We start from the raw sequence: 24,052 nt of genomic DNA on the forward strand, positions 1-24,052 counted from the left end.
CATTACCTTCCATGAATTTATTTAGCATCCATATGTTCATTCATTCATTGTCAAATATGCTTATCTAACCCTTACTTCACTGTTGACCTCCAGTCTCATGTTTCCAACTGCTTATTGGAGGTCTCAAACTGGAAAGATGTAGTAATCATATAAATCAGTAGGCTATTGTGATAGTTTAAATGTGAAGAACTGCACTACCTAGAACTGGGCTGTCCAAAATGAAACCCACAGGAGGCATGTTGTGGGCAAGGTGGTTTTATGTGACCTGCCTATGGATTTACTAAATGCTTTGGTAAACCGTGTCAAGTTATTGCAGAGCTCTCACTAAAATGGCAAATCAAAATATATTATCTATTGTTTCAGTAAAAACTTTTAAAAGTTAAGTTGGACAGCCCGGACCTAGACTATCACAGTAGCCTGCTGGTTCAAAGGCTTGCTACAAGTCTTTCCATCATCTGCTCAGCTGTTGGAACTATCTTTCTAAGACCATATCATCCCTGTCTACTCAGTAAACTACCAAGGCTCCTTCCTGGCTCCAGGATTAAATATAAAATTCTATGTTTGGCATTCAAAGCCCTTTATTGCTTGGTCCTCTTCTCCCTTTTAAGTATTCTAATTCAACCCCTTTCTCTCCCATATTCTTCAAGTCATTGACATTGACCCGCTTTCCGTTCCTCAAACAAGATACTCCATTTGTCAACTCTGGACATTTTCACTAACTTTTCTCCATGCTTGGAATGATCTCCTTCCTCATCTCTTCCTACCAGGCTTTCCCTCAAATTCCAGATAAAATCCCACCTTTCTCTAAGAAAACTTTTTTTTGGGGGGGTGCACAAGACAGTGGGTTTAAGTGACTTGCTCAAGGTCACATAGCTAAGTAATTATTAAGTGCCTGAGGCTAAATTTGAATCCAGGTCCTCCTGACTCCAAGACCAATGCTCTATTCAGTGCACTACTTAGATGTCTCAGAAACTATTCTTGATCCTCCTTAATTCCCATGCCTTACCTATGTTTATTACTTCCAATTTATCCTGTATATAGCTTATATTTACATTGTTATTTACATCTTTTCTCCCTCCCTTTTGGGGTGACCTCCTTGAAGGCAAGAACCGCCTACTGCCTTTCTTTGTATCTAAACCTAGAGCTTAGAATAGTTTCTAGCACATAGTAGGTGTTTAATATTTATTGGCTAAATTTTCTTATTCATAAAAATAAGACAGTTTGACTAAATGATTTCCAGGAAATTGAAGCTCTAAATCTATGATAGATCTAAATTGTTCCTCTATGCCTGCTTTTTCTCTCATCATGTGCTTCAGTGAATCAATGTTTATAGCTCCAATGAACAGAAAAATAGTCAAAATTCAAGACAGAATAAGTGCTTTAAAAAATCTTTTTTTGGTAATTGTTGCTATTTCTGGGTTTTATGCAATGTGAGTGATGCTCTCTGCATCATTGCACTCTGTTGAAATATTTTTAAAAGTACCCAACTTAGAAAACCCATTTTGAAAGCCCATTTTCTTTTTTTTTTCAGAATAATTGCCATCACATTTTTCCAAATTCTTTTATTTTGTTCTTATAGCCCTGCTGTTGCTGTTTCTCCTATTAAATAACCATGAAGTCTTTACCTGTATTTGTATGGACAGCATAGGACAGGTAGCTTTGCCTATACAACTTTGGGCTCACTTTTAAAATTGGAAATTTGTTCAAATCTGAGATTGTGATTAAAGTCTATATCTCTGTCCAGCTATGGTAAAGGGTCAATAGCTTGCATCATAAAAAATTAAGTGGATTAGTATATTAAGGAGCAGAAGGTCCTAGGTATAGGTTATTAGTCTGTTACATTAATTTCTTTTCTGGAGACCTTTATATCTTTATCCCCAAAATGAGGAGATAGACTAAGGGTCCTTTCAGCGCAAAATTTCAATTATTCTGTCACTTGAATGGTAGAGAGCAAGATTCTGTAGCCCTTGAGATAATTATTTGTTTTAGCGTGAGAAACAATTCGGTATTTTTCAATTTAAAAATAGAAACATAAATTCAAAAGATAGGATAATAGCATATTTTTATTAAAATATCATTTTTCTCTACTTGCCCCCTAGAATGATGTCAAATACTCAGTTGTTAAAATTTCACTTATTAAATGCATTTACATTAGAAATCAGAAATTAATATTTCCCAATTTTAAACTAGAACTTTAAATCCATAAGACAGAATAATTACATTTTCTTAAGGAAGAAAGTTGATTTCAGTTAGGTGGTACAGTGGTTAGAGTTCTAAAACTGGAGTCCAGAAGACTTGAGTCAAAATTATTACTAGCTTCAGCTTGTGTGACTCTAAGTCATTTAACTTCTTCCTGCCTAATTTCCTCACATGTAAAATACCCCCAGGTTGTTGTGAGGATAAATGAAATTGCATTTATAAAATGTTTTATGGGGCAGCTAGGTGGTGCAGTGGATAAAGCACAGGCCCTGGAGTCAGGAGTACCTGGGTTCAAATCCGATCTCAGACACTTCATAATTACCTAGCTATGTGGCCTTGGGCAAGCCACTTAACCCCATTTGCCTTGAAAAAAATCCAAAAAAATGTTTTTGCAAGCCTTAAGTCACTGTACAAATGCCAATTGTTATTTTGAATAACCCCTCAAATGTTTAAAATTCAGTTATCCAAATTTTACCTTATTAAAATGTCTCTAAATCAGAATTAGGGACTAAGTCTTGTTTCCCTCTTCTAAAAGTAAGCTAAGCAATCATTCCATAAATATATTCTCTTTCTCTACTATTATCCACAGACTTTCCCCCCTTATTTTCTTCTCTTTTCTTTCTTTCCAGCTTCCATAATGTCAGACACCCAAGTCAGTCACTCAAAAAATTGAACCAATGGAAAAAAATTCAGAAGAAATTTTGAAAAGAATATAAAGAAAATAAAGTTCCAGCAAAGCTGATAACTTGTAAAAATTAACCTGAACCATTACTAAAATGTGGCAATTTTGTAATAAAACTTATGATAACCTTTCAGATTTAATACTAGGTTTTGTAATTTGCAAGCTCATTCATTATCCCAGAAATGTTGTATCACCATGTCCATTGGCCTATCTTAGCATAAGTGATGTTGATTCCTGAGAGTGAATAAAGACATGGGTAAAATGCTCATTCACTCTCCTGCTTCTCATTATTTACACATTTTAACAATTAAGTATATTGTTTACTAAAATGACACCAAAAACCCTGTTACTGCCATTAGTGCATTTTTTTAGACAATTCCTGCAATATATAGGAGTGACTCTGAGCTTCTGTGCCTTCCAAAACTGTCAAATTGCTTCAATGGCTAGATAACTTTGACAAAGCTGCCCTTAATGATCTTCTATAGTATTTTTTATCTACTTCCATGGAACTGTGTAAATACAAAGAACAGGATGATACAGAAGAAATTTTCATAGTGTTTATGAAGTTAAGTTACCATTATTTCAGCAGCAAGTTTCAAATGATCTCAGCAAAACACTACTCAAAAAGACACCTTTAAGAATTCAGTTGCTTGGATGAAGACAATCTGAAGCATGAAGGAACCTGTTATAAGTCCTATCTGAAACCTGTAATCTTTTTTAAACTTTTAAGGTCCCTTCCAATCCAATTAGAATTTTGAAAAAATAGCTTAAAAACCTTTCTTCCTTTCTCTTTTCCCTTGACATGCTAATACTACTACATACATGTGTATACATACTTATTGTGTATAAATGCAAATGTATTGTGCTTATATTATGTGATATACATATACATATACATTGGACCACTCACAGCTATTCTAATGGGTACCAATAGGGCAAAGAGAATACATCCATAGATTGATACTTTTATTTTTTATTGCTACTGTCATTATTTTCATGATTCTGATTAAAATCACTTGCCATGGGACCAGTCATGATTACAGAAGATGGATGATGATGATAACCAATACAACAATAAGATGAGTGTTTGTCAGGAGAGGGCAGCTAGGTAGCATAGTGGATCATTTTTTTGAGTTCAAATCTGACCTCAAACATTTACTAGGTGGGTGATCCTGGGCAAGTCTCTTTAATCCAGTTTTCCTCAGTTTCCTCATCTGTAAAATGAACTGAAGAAGAAAATGCTAAATCATTCCATTATCTTTGCCAGGAAATGGGAGAAAGAAACAAAAATCTATCCATTCATACATTATTTAATATAATATATACAAATTGCTTTAAGGTTTACAAAACTGTATAAATATTAGCAATTTTATCATCACAGCAGCCCCAGGAGGTCAGTGCTGTTATTCTCATTTTACAGATGAGGAAACTGAAGTTGATAGAGGTTAAATGACTTGCTCAAGGTCACACAGCTGTTGCTGAGCTGAATATGAACTCAGGAAAAGCTATGCTTCACTTCTTAGCAAAGAGAACTTCATATAAATGAACTACCAGTACAAAAATTATATATATATATATATATATATATATATATATATATATATATTTCAATGTGTGAGTTTGTTTTTCTTGAGTATATACATTTATTTAAAAAGAAGGGCTTTAATTTGGGGGCTTTTCAGGGGGGTGATGTGATTTAGGGGGTATAGTGGGTGGCTAATGATAATGATACAAAATAGAAAGGGGAAACTAAAGAAGAGAGTGTTTGATGAAAATTTTTAAAAATACATAGAGCAGAAAGATTCAAAGATAGGTGCAGCAGTTTAGTTATCATCATGTTGAATCTAATATATGCTTTCAAAAGAAAAATAATTTGTCCATGGGGAAGACTCATGATTTCACATACAGACCTTTTCTTTGTGTATGAAATATTCTTGCTTGTTGTTGTGAGGGTCATCCATAAAATGAGAGTTGAGCTAAATGCTCTCAGATTCAGGTCATGACTGTAACCTTATGATTCTGTGATAAACACCAGGGAATTGGGTCATGAAATCATTAGTGTATATAGGTGTGGTATAAACCTTTCCAAACATTATTGCTTTGTTCATTTTATCAAGAGTCCTAATTACCCCTGAGTGTAGTAGACCTCCCCTGTAATCCCTCCTGGGATAGGTCACTCACAGTAGTTTTAAGCTGCAGTAGGCTAAAGCCAATTGAGTAGCCATACATTAGCCACATTTGAAAGAGAGAGGATAGGACTTCTGGGGTGGAGGCAAGATGGTGGTATGAAGCTAACATGCTCCAGGAATTTTTCCCTAGCAAGGATAAATGAAGCCTCTTTTCTGACATTCAAGCTACAGATACCACCAAGAAAAAGAAAGATTCAATGAAATTTTCAACAGTAGATATCATAAAAGATTCTCAGTGAAGTTTTATCTCTTTGGGGGAAAAGAAGAAGTAAAGTCTAGGAGAAGGGAGAGTGGGGAAAGCCAACAGGAGGCTCTTAGCCACAGTGCAATCCAGGGCCTGATAAGCTGACAACAGCAGAGGTCCTGGGAGCTAGTTAGCAAGTCAGCAGGGAGGATTCCAACCCCAGCCAAGGTCTGAACCCTGGGAACACTGGAGTAAAAGACAGGACTGGGTTGGGAACAGCCACTGCTAAGTCAGAATCTGAACATAAAGGAGGAAACAAACCCCTCTAAAGGCAAGGCTAGACTGCATAGACAACATCTTGGTCAACAACAAGCCAGGGATCAGACCCCAGCTCCATCAAAAAAAAAGAAAAGAAAAAAAGCTTGGATCTATACTCCCTATACCCCAAGAGCAGAGCTAAAACAACATAGATGATCACAAAAGCTAAAAGAGAACTCACTGTAGAAAACTACTTTGCAAACAAAGAATTCAGCAAAGCAATATCAGAAGAAGAAATCAGTGAAAAAAATCACTCACAGGGAAGGTATCAAAACAGTCTATAAAATTGGACTCAAATCCAAAGGATTATAAAAGAATTTTTAAAAGAATTTAAAGACCAAAGAAGAGAGGAAGAATAAAAATGGAAGAAAGAAATAAGATGGGCAGCTAGGTGGCAAAGTGGATAAAGCACCGGCCTTGGAGTCAGGAGTACCTGGGTTCAAATCCGGTCTCAAACACTTAATAATTACCTAGCTGTGTGGCCTTGGGCAAGCCACTTAACCCCATTTGCCTTGAAAAAACCTAAAAAAAAGAAAGAAATGAGAGTTATGCAAGAAAAATATGAAAAATTGACCAAAGAAATCAACTCTTTTAAAAGTAAAAACAACTAACTGGAAAAGGAAAGACAAAAGTTAATTAAAGAAAATAAAACCCTAAAAATTAGAATTGAACAAATAGAACCAATGACTCTACAAGACTACAAGATTCTATCAAACAAAATAAAAAGGCTGAAAAAAGTTTAAGAAAATGTAAACTGCCTTTTAGGGAAAATGAATGACCTGGAAAATAGATCCAGGAGAGACAATCTATGAATCATTGGACTACCAGAAAGCCTAGATCAAAAAAAGAAACTGGAAAACTTCATGTAGGAAATTATAAGGGAAAATTGTCCAAATATGCTATAACAAGAAAACAATATAACCACTGAAAAATCCACAGAATCCCTTCAGAAAGAGATCCCAGGATAAAAACTCCAAGGACAGTTATAGCCAAATTCAAGAATCCTCAAATAAAGGAGACAATATCACAAGCAGCAAAAAGAAAACAATTCAAATATAAAGGAAATACAATCAGAATCACACAGAACCCATCAGCCTCAACACTGAAGGATCAGAAGACATGCAATACCATGTATTGAAGAGCAAAGGACCTGGGATTACAAGACAGAATGTACTACCCTGCAAAATTCAGCATATACTGTCAAGGGAAAAGATGGATGTTCAGTGAAACAGAGGACTTCCAGAATTGACATAAAGACTAGAACTGAACAGAGAATTGAATCAAGTAGAGGACTCAAGAGTTGCATAAAAAGGTAAATGAAAAGGGGAAGGAAAAAACAAAACAAAACAAATGTTACTTGAGATCATCAATTTATAAATTTAGAGGGAAAGAAGGGAGAGTGTGAATCCTGAGTAAATTTGCAATTTAAAAAGCTAGAAAAAAGAACAAATTAAAGATCCTCAATTAAATACCAAATTAGAAAAATGAAAATCAAGGGAGAGATTAATAAAATTGAAAGTAAGAAAGCCAATGATCTCATAAATAAAACTATGTAGATTTGGCCCAGAGAGGGAATAAGATACATTTCCAATGTGGTTTAAAAATTCATCCTAATCTACAGGGAAAGGAGGGATGGGGAAAGGAAAAGATAAAAGAAAAAGAGACCAATAAAAGGGAAGGTGAAGTTAAAAGTGAATGTAAATTGAAAGTTAAATTTTAAAAGAAAAGTCAAAGGGAAAGTCAAAATTTTGGTGAGATAGAATAAGACAAAAGGAAAAAGAAAAATATAAATGGAGAAAGATAGCATGGAGGGAAAATCAAAATTAGTAATCATAACTGTAAATGTGAATGGGTTGAACTGTTCCATAAAACAGAAGCAGATAGCAAAATGGATTAAAAACCAAAATCCTACAATTTGTTGTTTACAAGAAACACATTTGAAACATAGAGATATACATAGGGTAAAGGTAAAAGGTTGAAGCAAAATAAACTATGCTTAGCTGGAGTTAAAAAATCAGGGGTAGTAATCCTAATCTCAGATAAACTAAAAACAAAAATCAATCTCATTAAAAGAGATAAGGAAGGAAACTTTATCTTCTTAAAAGGCACCATTGGTAATGAAGCTATATCATTACTAAACATGTATGCAGCTAGTGGTAAAGAATCCATATCACAAGGAGACATAGACAGAAAAATTTTAATAATGGGGCACTTCAATCACCCTCTCTCAGAACTAGATAAATCTAACCACAAAATAAACAAGAAGGAAATTAAAAAGGTTAATGAAATCTTTAAAAATATAGATATCATAGACCTCTGGAGAAAACTTAATGGGGATAGAAAATATATACCTTTTTTCAATGGTACATAGCACCTATATCAAAATTGACATGTACTAAGGAACAAAAACCTTTTAATCAACTGCAGAAAAGCAGAACTAATAAATATACACTTCTCAGACCATGATGCCATAAAAATTACATGTAATAAAGGGACATGGAAAGAGAAACCAAAAACTAATTGGAAATTAAATAATTTCATCTTAAACAATGGGTGTATCAAAGAGCAAATAATAGAAATAATCAATAATTACATCCAAGAAGATGATACTAATGAGACATCAGACCAAACTTTATGGGATGCAGCAAAGGCAGGTTTGAGGAGAAGCTTCATATCTCTAAATGCCTATATGAATAAAATAGAGAAAGAGGAGATCAATGAATTGAGTATGCAATTTAAAAAGCCAGAAAAAAGATAAAATTAAAGATCCCCAATTAAATACCAAATTGGAAATAATGATAATCAAGGGAGAGATTAATAGAATTGAAAGTAAGAAAACCAATGATCTCATAAATAAAATTAAGAGTTGTTTGTTTTTATGAAAAAGCCAATAAAATACACAAACCTTTGATTAATCTGATTTACAAAAAAAGAAAGAAGATAACCAGAGTACCAGTATCAAAAATGAAAAGGGTGACCTAACCATCAATGAGGATGAAAGTAAAGAGATAATTTGGAACTACTTTGTTGAGCTGTATGCCAGTATATTTGATAACTAGAGTGAAATGGATGCATATTTACAAAAAATACAAACTGCCCAGATTAATAGAAGAGGAAATAAATTACTTAAATAATCTCATTTCAGAAAAAGAAATTGAAGAATCTATGAATAAACTCCCTAAGAAAAAGTCTCTAGGTCTAGATGGATTTGCAAGTGAATTCTACCAAACATTTAAATAAATAATTCCTATTCTACATATAACTATTGAAAAAAATAGAAGAGTTCTGCCAAATTCCTTTTATGACACCAACATGGTGCTGATAACTAAACCAGCAAGAAGGAAAACAGAAAAAGAAAATTATAGACCATTCCTCCCTTATGAATATTGATGCAAGAATCTTAAATAAAATTTCAACAATGATGCTACAGCAAGTTATTACTAGGATAATCCACCATGATCAGGTAGGATTTAGACCAAGTCAGCAGGGATGTTCAATATTAGGAAAATATTCAACATAATTGAGCAAATCAATAGCAAAACCAATAGAAATCATATGATTATCTCAATAGATGCTGGAAAAGTCTTTGATAAAATGCTACATTCATTCGTAGTAAAAAACTCTAGAAAGTTTAGAAATAAATGGAGTTTTCCTTAAAATAATAAATAGTATCTGTTTGAAACCATCAACAAATATTATATGTAATGGAAATAAACTTGGAATATTTCCAATAAAATCAGAGGGAAACAAGGATGCCCTTTTATCACCATTACTATTCAATATAGTATTAGAAATGCTAGTTTTAGGAATAAGAAGAAAAAATAAATTGAAGAAATCAGATTTGGCAATGAGGAAGCAACGCTTTCACTCTTTGCAGACAAAATGATGCAGATAACTTAGAGAACCCAAGAAAATCATCTAAAACACTCCTTGAAACTATTAACAAATTTAGCAAAGTAGTAGTATGTAAAATAAAGCCACATAAATCAGTAGCATTTCTGTGTATGAACAAGGAAGCCCAAAAGCAAGAAACAGAAAGAGAAATTCTATTTAAAGTTACTCCAGACAACATTAAATACTTGGGAATCCACCTCCCAAGACAAACCCAGAAACTGTATGAACACAACTATAAAGCACTTCTCATCAAAATAAAATCAGATGTAAATGAAAGGGAAAATGTCAATTGCTCATGGTTAGGTTGAGCTATTATAAAAATGACAATTCTAGCTAAATTAAATTACTTATTCAGTGCAATACCAATCAAACTACCAGATAACCCTTTACCAGGCTAGAAAAACAGTAACAAAATTCATCTGGAGCAGCAAAAGGTCAAGAATAGCAAGGGAACTGATGAAAAAAATATAAAGGAAGGTGGCCTAGCTTTACCAGAGCTAAAACTATACTATAAAGCAACAGCCATCAAAACTGCCTGTTAAAGGGCGGCTAGGTGGCACAGTGGATTAAGCACCGGCCCTGGAGTCAGGAGTACCTGGGTTCAAATCCGGTCTCACTTAGTAATTATCTAGCTGTGTGGCCTTGGGCAAGCCACTTAACCCCATTTGCCTTGCAAAAGCCTAAAAAAAAGTCACTCCTTTAAAAAAAGGGGGGGCAGCTAGGTGGTGCAGTGTATAGAGCACCCGCCCTGGAGTCAGGAGTATCTGAGTTCAAATCTGACCTCACACACTTAATAATCACCTAGCTGTGTGGCCTTGGGCAAGCCACTTAACCCCATTGCCTAGCAAAAACTTAAAACTAAAAAAAAACAAAACTAAAACTGCCTGTTACTGGTTAAGAAATAGAGTAATGGATCAGTGGATTAGGATAGATTCAAAACAAACCACAGTAAATGACTACAGCAGTCTACTATTTGACAGACCTAAACACATCACCAGCCTTTGGGATAAGAACTCAGTATTTGACAAAAATTGTTTGGGAAACTGGAAATTAATATGGCAAAAACTAGGCATAGACCCACATCTCACACCCTATACCAATATAAGGTCAAAAGTGGGAACAGGATTTAGACATGAAGGGTGACACCATAGATAAATTAATAGACCAAGAAATACTCAGATCTATGGAAAGGGGCTAAATTTATGACCAAACAAGAATTAGAGTACATTATAAAATGCAAAATGAATGATTCTGACTATATTAAATTAAAAATTTAATGCTGCCAAGGAAAGGAGAAAGCTGTGAAACAATCTTAACAACTAGGAGTTCTGATAAGGGTCTCATTTCTAAACTATATAGAGAATTGCATCAAATTTATAAGATCACAAGTTATTCCCCAAATGATAAATGGTCAAAGGATATGAATACACAGTTTTCAAATGAAGAAATTAAAGCTATATAATCATATGAAAAAATGCTCCAAATCACTATGTTAGAGAAATGTAAATTAAAACAACAATAAGATATCATCTCCTACCTATTAGATTGGCCAAGATGAGGAAAAAGGAAAGCTGATCAGTGTTGGAGAGGTTGTGGGAGGATTGGGACATCGATGCATTGCTGGTGATGTGAATATATCCAACCTTTCTGGAGAGCAACATGGAACTATGTCCAAAGAGCAATAAAACTGTTCATACCCTTTGACCCAGCAATTCCAATTCTAGGACTATATGCAGAAGAAATTTTTAAAAAGTGGGAAAAGTCCTATATATTCCAAAATATTCACAGCAGCTCTTTTTGTAGTGGCAAAGAATTGGGAATTGAGGGGATGCCCATCAGTTGGGAAATGGCCAAACAAGTTATGGTATATGAATACTATGGAATATTATTGTTCTATAAGAAACCATAATTGGACTCTAGAGAAGTATGGAATGATTTACAGGATCTGAGGCAGAGCAAAGCAGCAGAACCAAGAGAACAATGTACACATTAATAACAACATTGAGAGATGATCAACCTTAATAGAAGCAGCTCCTTTCAGAGTTCAGAGAGCTAGAACAACCATATTAGACCAGTTATGGACATTGTTATCCCCATCCAGTGGCAGAAGAAAAAAAGAAGAAGAAAAACTAACCCTTCAGAATCCGATGAGCAGGCAGATGGCAGCATGAAGGCAGGAATTCCTGGAAACTGATTCCCCCAAAACTCCAAAAGCCATCTAATTATGATTCTAACCAAAATTTAGAGGTGCAGAACCCACAGAAAGACAAGTGATACAATTTCTCAATCCAAGACAACTTAGAAGGTCTATGGGAAAAGTCTGTTTTTTTCACTAGGACTGGGGATTGGAAAAAAAGCCACAGCCATAGCGCAGCACAGCCCAGGGATCACCAGGAACAGCTTGAAGGGGTGGTGAGAGAACTTTGCTACACCAAAGTGAGTGCAGAGCGAGCACTGGCCTCAGAATAGCCCTGTGGTGAGAACCCACAGTGGGAATTGGGGAAGCCAGCCTACACATCCAGAGTGCATCCCACATATGGTAAGAGGGTGGGGGAGACTCCAGAAGTCCCTCTGTTCTTTGTGGGCAGGACTCTGCTGTTTGCCCACACTCAGATCCAGGTTGCAGTTTGGGCTTCCATACTACCATAGCCAAGCAGGGACTCTCTCCACAGCTCCAAGGCAGAGAAGAGGAACTGTGGTCATCCACGTATCAAAGCACAGGCAAGAAAACAGTCAAAGCCTCTTATAAAACCTTAATTAAGGTCCCAGTGGTATGTCCCCCCAAAAAACCCCAAAGCCTTGAAAGTGTGGTAAATCAGTCATAGGTTGAGGAAATGACAAACAAAAAAAAAAGTAGAATCTGACCATAGAAAATTCCTTCTGTCTCCAAAGCCTCCAAGAGAAATAGAAAATGGACTTAGGCTATGGATGAGCTCAAAAAAAAGATTTTGAAAAGGAAAATATGATGAACACTATAAAAATTATCTCTTATGTATTTCTTTCCCTTAATCCTAATTCCTGATACCGAAAATGATTAATATGTAAACATGTTTATCCAAAATATGTATGTACAATATTAACCTGACTGATTACTGCTGAGTGGAGGGGCATGGGAAGGGAGGGTGGAAGGAAATTTTATATCCTAAAAATATACATGTGTAAATGGATGGCAATCAATTAATTAATTATTTTTTTTAAGAAAGAAAAAGCAGGTAAATTATGATTATGAATAGCCAGGGTACTTCCAGTATAAGTGAAATAAGGAGACCCAGTCTCAAAAAAAATTCTAATTACATCTCTCCCTCTTCTTTTTCAGAAAGAGATGACCAGCAGGATGTGTCACTAAAGAGTCATCCATGGGAAGAAGGAGGAGTGCAATTTCCTCAGGGGGCTGAGCAGGAGCATGAAGTAGACCTTTCAGACTAAAATAATTTGTTGATTCCCTGGAGGTTGGGAACAGGCAGTGATTTTTCTCTGTTAAACTTCTCATTCACTGTGTTTGCTCTTAACCCTCAGAGTGCTGCTAGCAAGATCCTATTGGCCAGGTATATTACAATGCAAAGCAAAGAAAGAGAAAACTTCCATTTATTTTTCTGGTTCAAGAATTTTCCAGAATGAATCCTCTACAGACCCTTAACAGTTCAATACATGTTCCAACTGTTTCAGCTTTACTGGAATTCAGGTCTTGAGACTGAGATACATATTTGTATTTTTGTTCCCCGCACTGACTAGACCAAGCTTTTTAGCTGTTCTATAAAACTATGTTTTATTTTCAAGTACAGTGTGAATTTCAGAACTCTGGATCCTTGATGGGTTTATTTCTCTCACAAACCTTCCATTCTACAAAGTTCTACCCTAATCCCTGCATAATATTTTGAAATTCCATTGAACATTGAAATCTTGATAAATCCACCAGAGAGCAATGGCAAGACTCTCTCATGAGCTTGTTGCTTACTCCATTTCCACATAGTTCTTTATAAACTAGAGGGATGTTCAAACACCATCTTCTGCAAGGAACCTTTGCTGATTCCCCCCAGCTACAAGTGCCTTCCCCCTTTTAATCCTTTCCTCACATCAACACAAGGATTACCTTTTATCTTCCCTCTTGTATAGACAAACACACACACACACATACACACACACACACAATCACACACACACACGTATGTCTTATTTTTCCTGGATGAATGTAAGATCCTTGAGGACAGAGACTCATTTTTTTTGTCTTTATATTCCTAGACCTTAACATAGTACCTGGCACATATTTGGTGCTTAATAAATGCTTGTTGATTGACTAAGCCATAATTTCCCATAATAAGGCTGACCAGAGCATTGACCAAGTTCCTGAGTGACTTTATTCAATATTTATACAGTGACTACTACATGAAGACACTGTCTTGGGATACAACAATAGGAAATCAAAAGAGCATCTATCCTCGAGCAGCTTTCATCCTATTGAAGGATAAACTTTGGACACAAATATGGAAATTCAGAGTATATACAAAATTATTTTCAAGTTGGGGGAGTGGGAAGGAGGTATCAGGAAGACTCATGTATTTTGCACTCTCCTTTACTTCCTTACTCTTTATTACTTCCATTCAGGAAATTCTTCCTGTTGTTAGAAAGGACACAAATGGAAACCAGAAATTACAATTAGGCAACTTAGTGATAAGAGAAAGTAGTCACTGTTTATATGGGATTATGTGAACAAAACATTCAATTGGCTGACTTTTAAATTCAGCCTTTGATTGTCTTCTTTCTCTTATCACTCCTGCAAAATTGTGTTATAAAACATTAAATTCTCTATGAGCTCTAAGCCACATCGTATTTCAATTTTCTACTGTGCCATGGTCTCCAAAGTGTAGCTCATATTTCTCTAACTAGTCTCTTCCCAGTTTCCTTTTCAATTGATTCCATTTACTGATTAGTACGATCACAGAATTTCAGTGTTCAGAGACTTGTCCAACTCATCCCTGAAAAAAAAAAGGTCACTACAACAGAGTAGTTATCCTTTAAAAATTATACAGGATTTTGCCTTTTTATTCCTGATAAAGGTCCTGAAAGGCTCTAGTTTGGGGCATGCTTTCATGTGGATTTGAAAGTCACAAAATATTAATTTGTATAAAATAACCAAAATAATAAGAATGTAAAATGGGTGTTTTTTAAATGTAATTTTTGTTAAAGTACAATTAAAAATGAAACAAACAAATAAAATCATTCATCCTCTTGGACTAAGGGCTAGACTTTTGAACCCTCATTGAATTCACTTTTGGGTCAACCAAAAAGATCTACCTTTGCTTTGAAGGAGAAGGTATTTCATTTGTTTTTAAGGCCCCAAATGCTGCTACCTCTCTCTATGCCCTCGGTATTCAGGTTAGATCATTGACATACATGCCTCTCCACTGTGTACCCTAGGTCCCTATATGAGAGAGAGAGAGAGAGAGAGAGAGAGAGAGAGAGAGAGAGAGAGAGAGAGAAACACATGTTTATCTATCTTAAGCATTATTTTTGGTTAGGAATCCACAGATAAAGCTTCTTAAAGATTAAAAGGGAAAAAAACCATCAGTAGAACCATCTCCAAACCTATGCAATATAATAGAACCTTTATGAAACACAAATAAAATATAAATTTTAGTGTCTTCTCTCAAAACCTTGCTGTGTCTTTGAAAAACTGAAAAATATTGGTATTTTAAATCGAAATATGCATTTTCCTGTTTAATGCCACTTAGGATGATATTTGTGCCTAATTTCGTAGGAGTTGGAAATTTGCATTTGTTTAAAAAATCTTTTTATTACTGTTTTTAACTATTTATGCATATGAAACTTCCATTCAACTTTTTTAAAAGTAGTTTTGTGAGTTATTTCCTCTTGGTACAGTTATCCTGTGACTGTACATACTCCTAATTGCACTAATGAACTGTTATAGAGTTGTTTTTTACAAATTGTTGTGGGTTTGTGTTTGTGTTTTGATGTCTGTGGTTTTTATATATAAGCTGGATCTATGAGATTTTGTTTAGCAAATTCCAAAAGAAATCATTAGACAATTTTGACCATTTTTTAATCTTACTTCATCACATATATTGTATATCTTATGTGAAAGGGAAGGAAATAAAGTGGATGAAAACTTAGAGATCAGCATAATCCTTTAACTATTGGCCCAAGATGATGACCCAATTTGAGACCTCTCCTCTCTTCTTTGGAAAAAGATGATATGAATAGGGACCTTATTCCTGCCTCTATTGTGTTTTATTATGCCATTGGCCAACATCACTATTGATATTAGAATAATAGTTCTAAATGAAAAAGGATACAAAAGGATAAATTAATCCCAGATGTTTAGATCATTCAATTCTATGACCCCATGTCATAGTGAATTTAATCATCTCTTTATTATAATTTCCTATTTTATTCATGTTCATTGATATGTTCAGGAAGAATTAGGCACCTCTTCATTTAAGATCTTAATTGAGAGATGAAGATGGGTAGAATCTCCTTAAAATAGATTTGAGTCAATTTCCTATGGTAGATATGAATTTTCTATCTGACTTGTAGGTTCATCAGATTTCAAATATGTGCATTTCTCTTAATTCACTTCTTATCCCACATCCTTACACTCAGGTTTCTTTGCTTTGTTGATCTGGCCTTTACTATTGCTTTTTGGCCTTAGAGAACCTTTTCCCTTTGTATTCACTCTGGACTATAAATACCAATTCGTTGTCATAGGAAAAGTGGATAGAAAGGACATTTAGAAGACATCTAATCCATCTCTCCTGCTCTGCAGACAGAAAAATACAATGAATGAAAAGTATTCTCTTTTTAAAGACCTTCAAACAAGGATTTTCCTCATTGGGTAGTCTGTCCTAGGAATTCAAGAATTATTGAAATACTTCTGTACAATTCATGTAAATCAAGTATGTTTCAGGTTACACAGTTTTGTATGGTTCTCTACCTTCCCCCCCACCCCTTTGGACTGTGTCCAGATTGAAGATCAAGAATAATAGCATATTTTGTGCTGGTGCCCTTCATAAGTCTAAAGGCTATTATGAAATTGCCCTTCAATCTTCTCATTTCTAAATCAAAAAATCCAGTTCTTTAACATTCTTTCATAGGTCTTTTTTTGTCCTTTGTTGGTTTTTTGTTATAGACATCTAATTTTACCCAGGTGAGGAATTAATAATGTGGAAACTCCACCAATGCCATTTAGCAACTAACAGTTTTGTAAGACTTTAAGGTTTACAAAGCATTTTTTTGCAAATATTATCTCCTTTTATTGAATGCATTTAACAAGTTAAAGTGTTAGAGAGTTACCTAGGGTACTGATAGTTTAAGTACCTTAAGTACTTTAATATCTTTAATAACTTTAAGTACCAATATTCACATTGCCAGTGTAGGACTTGAACCTAGGTTTCCCTTATTCCAAATCCATCTCTTAATCCCATATACTGTGTTGGCCCTCTAGATCCTACTTAACTCACTTAATCATCTTTATAATTCACTTTGGAAATTTTTTTCACATTCTCTGTTTCCCAATGGGACTATGGAGACCAAAAGTGCACACAGTATATTGATCAATTGTGACTAAATTAGAAGGATTATCACATAATTCTCCTTTATTATATGCCAACATGAAGAGTGATATTCATTTCCTGGCCTTTCTATGATACACTACGAAACTTAGATTATATATTACTTTGCCGAAACGTAAGCAATTCTTAGCTTAATTATATATGATTGAAGATGACCTCATTGAATCCATTTTATTTGTTTCTGATCACTTGTTTTTAAAATTTTTTTATTTATTAAGGCAATGGGGTTAAGTGACTTGTCCAAGGTTACATAGCTTGGTAATTATTAAGTGTTTGAAACTGAATTAAAACTAAGGTCCTCTTTACTCGAGGGCTGGTGCTCTATTCACTGTGCCACCTAGCTGCCCCTTGTTTCTCATCACTTAAAAAAATTTGCTAAAGATTTTTGTAATTCTGATACAGGATTCTATTCCAATTCATCTGCATCTACTCCTAGATGTTTTTACAAACATAATCTTTATTCCTTATCCAGGTCATTGACAAAGTGTTATAATGGAAATAAGACTGACCCTTTATGGCTGAGGTATCAACAGCCTCCCATACTCCCAAGTTATGCCATATTAAATTAAAATATGTTAGTCATTATTAAACAATATGCTGCCCACCCCCATTTCTATTTGAACTTGACACAATTGCCCTAGAGAATATTACTTGTATGCTTCTGCTCTGTTTTCAGTCTTCACTTTTCCCATCTTGAAATCTCTGTTGATATTTTCTGAATATAATAATTTAGATCCAATCCTAAGCTGATTACTGCATATATCACGCAAACTAAAAGTAAAAGGTAGGATCTGATATTTCATGTTGATCAACCGTGAATCTGTTAAGAATTTTACCTCCTATCATGTCCATAATAGATTGAATTGGATGGTTTGAAGGTCACTAACTAATTAAGATGGCCTCTATAAGTAATCAACTAAAATAAAACTTCTTCCATATAAAATAAGGAGATCCTAATACTATCAGGTATTTTTTTAAAGGTTGGTTTAGCAGAATGGTACGTCATTTCTACTTAGCACTAATAGAGGTAAGAAAGCAGCATGTTAGAAATAGGCTCCCACCTTTAGGAATAAACTTCTGGGAGTAGGAGAGAGGGAATAGCATACGCCAGAAATTAATGGTATAGATTAATATACTTAAAATGACATTTAGTGATCAGGAAACATCAAGGGAAATGAATTTAGAACCATTTTTTTCTTCCTGTGAAGTCTGGTCCAGTGACCAAAAGAAATCAGTTCAAAGTAAAATTTCTGTCATGTCAAATGAAAGAGGTGATATTAGCATCATTAGTGGAGTTAGCCAGACAGAGGTTTTTTTTGAATGGTGTGTTTTGTTCCTGCTTAAAAAACAGATAAATTTAAATTTTATAACAGGATGTTCTTCTCTGGACTTTTATTAGTTCTAGGTAAGGCATTTTCCACTAAATAGATAGATTTTTGCAAATTTTAGAGGAAAGAGCCAATTTCTAATGAAGCAATTAATTTAACTACTTTTTAGACTGTAAAGTTCTCATTTGTCCATTATCTTTTTTAGCAATATCCAAGAAAATGTTTTTAGTATATTGTAGCTGTGATTAAAAGAAGGGTTTCAATGTTAGAAAGCAGACTAACATCATTGTCAGAATTGGAAAATTGGATAAAATGGAAGGGTACTTGTGAAATCAATTTTCATTTGTGAACATGATGAATTCAAATGGCACAAATAAAAGATGTAATATATACTGTGTTGTGTGTTCTTTTCAAAATGGTTCAATAATTCTATCAGTACTTTAAATTGTTTCCTATTAATAAGAATTTTTCTCTCCCTCTCATTCATTCCCAATGAAAAAAGAAAAAAAACCCAAATCCCTAATAATAAATATGCAGTCAATACAAATTCCTACATTGTCCATGTGCAAAATATATGCCATTCTGTATATTTAGTCCATCACCTTTCTGTCATGAATGAACTGAACAGCTATCCTCTTCCACCATGGTTGATCATTGTTCCAAGAATCAAACTTAAGTCTTTCAAACCTGATTGTCATTACAAAGTCACATTAAAATAAATTTGATCTTAGTTATATTAACTGCTTCTGGTTGAGGTCACATGCATACTTTCCCAGCTTTCTTTGAAACTATGTCTTCATTTCTTTTAGGGCAAGCATAGGCCTAATATTGGTATTGCCATGTCAAAGGATATTTCATCAATTCAGAAACACCATAAACAGCCTTCTATGAGTCAGGCACTGTGCTAATCACAGTGCAAAAACTGTGCTGGTCATCAAGGAGCTTACAAGCTAATGAGGAGACAACCAAAAAGACATATACATACTATATATAGGGAAATAATCAACAGAGAGAAGGCACTAGAATTAACAGGGTTTGGGAAGTTCCTGGAGGAGATGGGATTTTAGTTGCAACTTAAAGGAATCTTTAAGATGAAGATGCGGTAAGAGAACATTCCAGGAATGGGGGACATCCAGAGAAAATGCTTGAAGCTAAGAAATAGAGTTTCTTGTTTGTGTAACAGTAAGGAGGCCAGAATCACTAAACTGAAGGATAGACACATGGTGGAGCAAAAGGTGTAAGAAGACTGGAAAGAAAGGAAAAATATACATTATGAAGAGCTTTGAATGCCAAAAAGAGGATTTTTGAATTTGAGCCTGGACATGATAGGAAGCCCCTGGATTTATTGAGTGTGTGTGTGTGTGTGTGTGTGTGTGTGTGTGTGTGGGTGTGGGTGTGGGTGTCTGTGTGTGTGTGTCTGTGTGTGTTATGACTGAGCCTCTACTTTAGGAAAATCACTTTAGTGACTAAATGGAGGGAAGATTGAAATGGGAAAAAATTTGAGCTACATAGATCAACCAACAAGCAGACTATTGTAATAATGCAGACATGAAGTGATAGGATCCTACACTAGTTGCAGTGGCAGTGTCAGGGGAGAGGGGAGAACATTCAAGAGCTGTTGCAAATGTGAAATTAATAGGTTTTGGCAATATATTTGATTGAAGAGAATAGTGAGAGATAGTGGGGAGATTAGGATGACTCCTAGGAAGGGGAAATGAGGATGACTTCATAGAACTTTTACAGTGGATGGGGAAGATGAAAGTAAGGGGGAGGGAATTTTATAATCTAACTCTCCTTAGAATTTACTCAAAGAGGAAGCAACATCCTCATTCAGTGAGTGTAGACATCTATTTTACCATTCAGGAAAGTAGGAGAAGAAGAGGATAAAAGAATAAGGTAGACTTAATGAAGGGAAGGCAAACATTTTTGAGAATAGACAGGGTGAAAGGACAGAGAAAGGATAAATAGGGAGAAAATGGAAGTAAAAGATTCTAGCAAGTTTCTCTGATAAAGACCTTACATCTAAATATATAGAAAACTGTCAAATTTATAGAAACGAGCCATTTCTTAATTGATAAATGGTCAAAGGATATGAACAGGCAGTTTTTCAGATAAGTAATCCAAGTTATCTATAGCCATAAAAAATGTTCTAAATCATTATTACTGAGAGAAATGCAAATTAAAACAACTCTGAGCTACCAACCCACACCTATCAGATTGGTTAATAAAATAGAAAAGGGGAAATGACAAATGTTGGAGAGGATGTAATAAAATTAAAATACTAATGCAGTATTGGTCAAGTTGAATACTGAGTCAACCACTCTGGAAAGCAATTTGGAACTATGACCAAGGGTATTGTTTTTCTTGGAATTTTTAAAATTTATTTTACTGCATGACTTTCAAGGAAATATGTTTTACATGATCACATGTGGATAGCCTATGTAAAATTGTTTGCCTTCTCAAGGGCAAGGAAAGGAGAAAATTTGAAACTCAAAATTTGAAAGGAGAATGCTAAAATTGTTTTTTATATATAATTGGGAAAAAAATTTAAAAAAAAAAGGTTTCTACTGGATATCCAATTTGTGATGTGCAAAAGATAACTGAAGATAAAAACTTGGAAGTCAACCCAGGATGGTTAGAAATGTTAATGATATTTCCCTAATGGCAAGACCAATTTATATTTCCACCAATTGTACTCTACTAAACCTGTTTTTCCAGTTTTATCAACCCTTGTCATTTTCCTTTTTTTGACAATCTTATGAGCATGAATCAGAACCTCAGAGTTACTTTAATTTGTATTTTATTAATTATCAGTCATTTGGAACATTTTTATATGATTATTGATTAATAAATAGCTTGCATATCTTACCTCAAGGATTACCTGTCAGTTTAACTATCTAAATTGTTGCATGTTTCTTATTCTTATAAATATGAATAAGCACTTCATGTCTAGGAAGTAAGACCTTTATCAGAGAAATTTGAAGCAAAGAACTTTTACCATTGAGTATTTTCCTTCTAATTCTAATTGCAATGGTTTTGTTTATGCAAAAACTTTTTAATTATATGTAACCAAAATTGTCCAATTTATCACTTGTTATCCTTTATCCTTGTTATTAGTCATTAATTCTTCCCCTTACCCACTGATCCTAATTTCTTCCTTGCTCCTCAAATTCATTTATGATGTGAGATTTTATATCTAAGTAAAATATCCATTGGATCTTATCTGTATAAGGTGAGGAATTGGTCTAAATCAAATTTCTACCAGACCGTTAGAAATGTTTTTCCAGAAATTTTATAAAATAGGAAATCCTTATTCTAGTAAGTGGAAATCTGAGGCTTATTAAATACAATGTGGCAGTATTCTTTTGCTTCTGTATGTTTGTGTATCTACTCTGTTCCAATTACCAACATTTCTGTGTTTCACCAATACCAAGTATTTTTTATGATTATTGCTTTTAGTATAGTTTAAGGTCTGGTATGATTGGGCCTCATTCCTTCCAACTTTTTTATTATTTTTCCTTGAAATTCTTGACTTTTTTATTCCTCCAGAGGAATTTCAAGTCATTATTTTTTTCTAACTAAATATGGTAATCCTTGTTAGTTTGACAGACTGATTTAAGTGATATTGTCCTTTTTAATTACAATGTTTTAGTCCAGCCATGAGCAATTAATATCTTTCCACTTATTTGGTTCTATATTTCTTTAAAGACATTTTATTGGTTGCATTTGTATTCTCCCTTGTGTATCTTAGTAGATAGATTCACAAGTTTTTTTATATTTTCCGTACAATATGCAACAAGAAATGGGTGACAGGAGACAGTATGTTTATGTATGGTGTTATTTACTTTGCTCTCCTGTTATTTTTTTCTTCCTTTTGTACAGATTCCAATCACATGTTCCTATATCTTTATTTATTTTTAGTTAGTTAGTTGTCCTTATGAAGACAACCATGACATCAAGTGAATGATGACATGGCAAGATATAGAAGTCCAAGGGAGAAGAGCAAGAAGGGGGTATTTTGAATGTTAAATCTGGTTAATTTCAACAGCTTCAGAACATGGGAAGTGAAAAGTGTAAAAGTTTCTGTACTGTTTTATATTTGAAACACTCATCATTATAAATTCAGGAGGTCCTGACTGGTAATAAAGTCCAGTATTTCTAGTAGAAGGTGAACTGAAGGATAAACCTAGTTTTTTTTTTTCCCTTCGTTCCAAAAGGCACTGTTGGGACAGGCACCTTTTATTGAAGTGAACATTCAAAGATGTAGTTTCACTGCAAGACTACTTGGGTTTTTTTGCTTGTATTAATATTTTTATTCTTAAAACTTCTTCTCTCTAGGAAAATCTGGACTTACGAGGGACCTGCTGCCTTTATGAAAGGGGCTGGTTGCTGGGCCCTAGTCATAGCACCTCTTTTTGGTATTGCCCAAGGTGTCTATTACCTCAGTATTGGGGAAACCACCTTAACATTTTTCTTTAGATCTAGCTAATGAAGGACTCTCCAGATGACATAACAGTACTCCTTTTTGTTTTACATTTGCTAAATGGACCTGATCACATTAATTCCTAGTTATGAAGCTAGGAATTAATTATAGACATTGGAAGAAAAAGAAAAATCACAAGTTCAAGAGATAATTATGGGGACCTGTGTACCTAACTCCAGACCACGGCCAATTCAAGGATCAAGATGACTAAAGCTAATGATTATTCTTTGGGAAAACTCAGTCCAGGTATATACATGACTATCCTCCTTAAAATAGTCACTGAGATCAAGCCTCAACACTCTCAATCTCATTCTATGAAAAACCTGAGAGAAAATAAAGCTAGAGTGAATACTGGCTGACTTTTTTTTAAGATTACAAACTTTGTAATCTTATCTGACCAAAACATTAAAACAAGCACTGAACAAAGCACTGTTACTAGTTTTTTTTTTTAATATCATTAATTACTTTTTATGTGTAAATGAGTGCTACATTGGGTTTGTAAGTTCTTTTACTATCAATGGCAGATCTTGGAGAAGTCATTTAACCTTGCCTTAGTTAAAATTGTTCAGAATTCCCTAATTCTGCTATGAGAAAAAAAATGAGCTTACAAATGTTTTAGTTTCCCAAGAATGAACTACTTTAAAAGCCCAGTATTTCCACATTTCCCAAGACTACTATATAGCAGGAGAAAGCTTGTAGAGGATAGTATTTACATAGTTACATGCTCTTGAATGAAATCCACCATAGTTCACATCCTTTAGTCCAAATGAATATTTTCCTACCAAATATCTTAGAATCCCTAAATCAGAGCTACCATTGTATTGAAGCACAAGAGATCAGGGAGTAAGACAATGACCTGCTATAGACCCTAAAAAAAAAGTAATTTGTGAAGTAAATGCTCCAAAATAGGTAGAAAGCTATTTTTCCCTAGATAACATTACCTCATCTCTCAAATCTGTAAACATCCTGAATAAGAGATTATTGTACTTTGATCCACATATATTTTAATAAGTAAAGCATATTCATAGCTTGGATTTTTGAATCACACACATAATTGAGGAAAGTCTCTAAGCACAAATAGTTAACAAGGGGTAATACTATTAATGCTAGAGTGAATGCATGCTCCATATACATATATATATATATATGTATATATATATACATATATATATATATGTAGTATACAGAA

The 24,052-nt window shown here is 34.3% G+C and overlaps 1 protein-coding gene across 2 annotated transcripts in view; it reads left to right on the forward strand.

Annotated features, from left to right (window-relative positions):
- Positions 1-18,802, forward strand: part of MOB3B (MOB kinase activator 3B) — a 286,933-nt gene extending 268,131 nt beyond the window's left edge. The window contains exon 4 of one of the 2 annotated variants that reach the window (XM_074200351.1): positions 12,783-18,802. In XM_074200351.1, coding sequence (XP_074056452.1) covers positions 12,783-12,812 — 30 coding nt within the window. In that variant the 3' untranslated portion in view covers positions 12,813-18,802. Of the gene's footprint in view, positions 1-2,828; positions 3,022-12,782 lie in introns of those variants that run through there. The other variant, XM_074200352.1, reaches the window with a different exon arrangement.
- The last annotated feature ends 5,250 nt before the right edge of the window (positions 18,803-24,052 follow it).

This window comes from Macrotis lagotis, chromosome X (assembly GCF_037893015.1).
Source record: "Macrotis lagotis isolate mMagLag1 chromosome X, bilby.v1.9.chrom.fasta, whole genome shotgun sequence".
Taxonomy (NCBI): domain Eukaryota; kingdom Metazoa; phylum Chordata; class Mammalia; order Peramelemorphia; family Peramelidae; genus Macrotis; species Macrotis lagotis.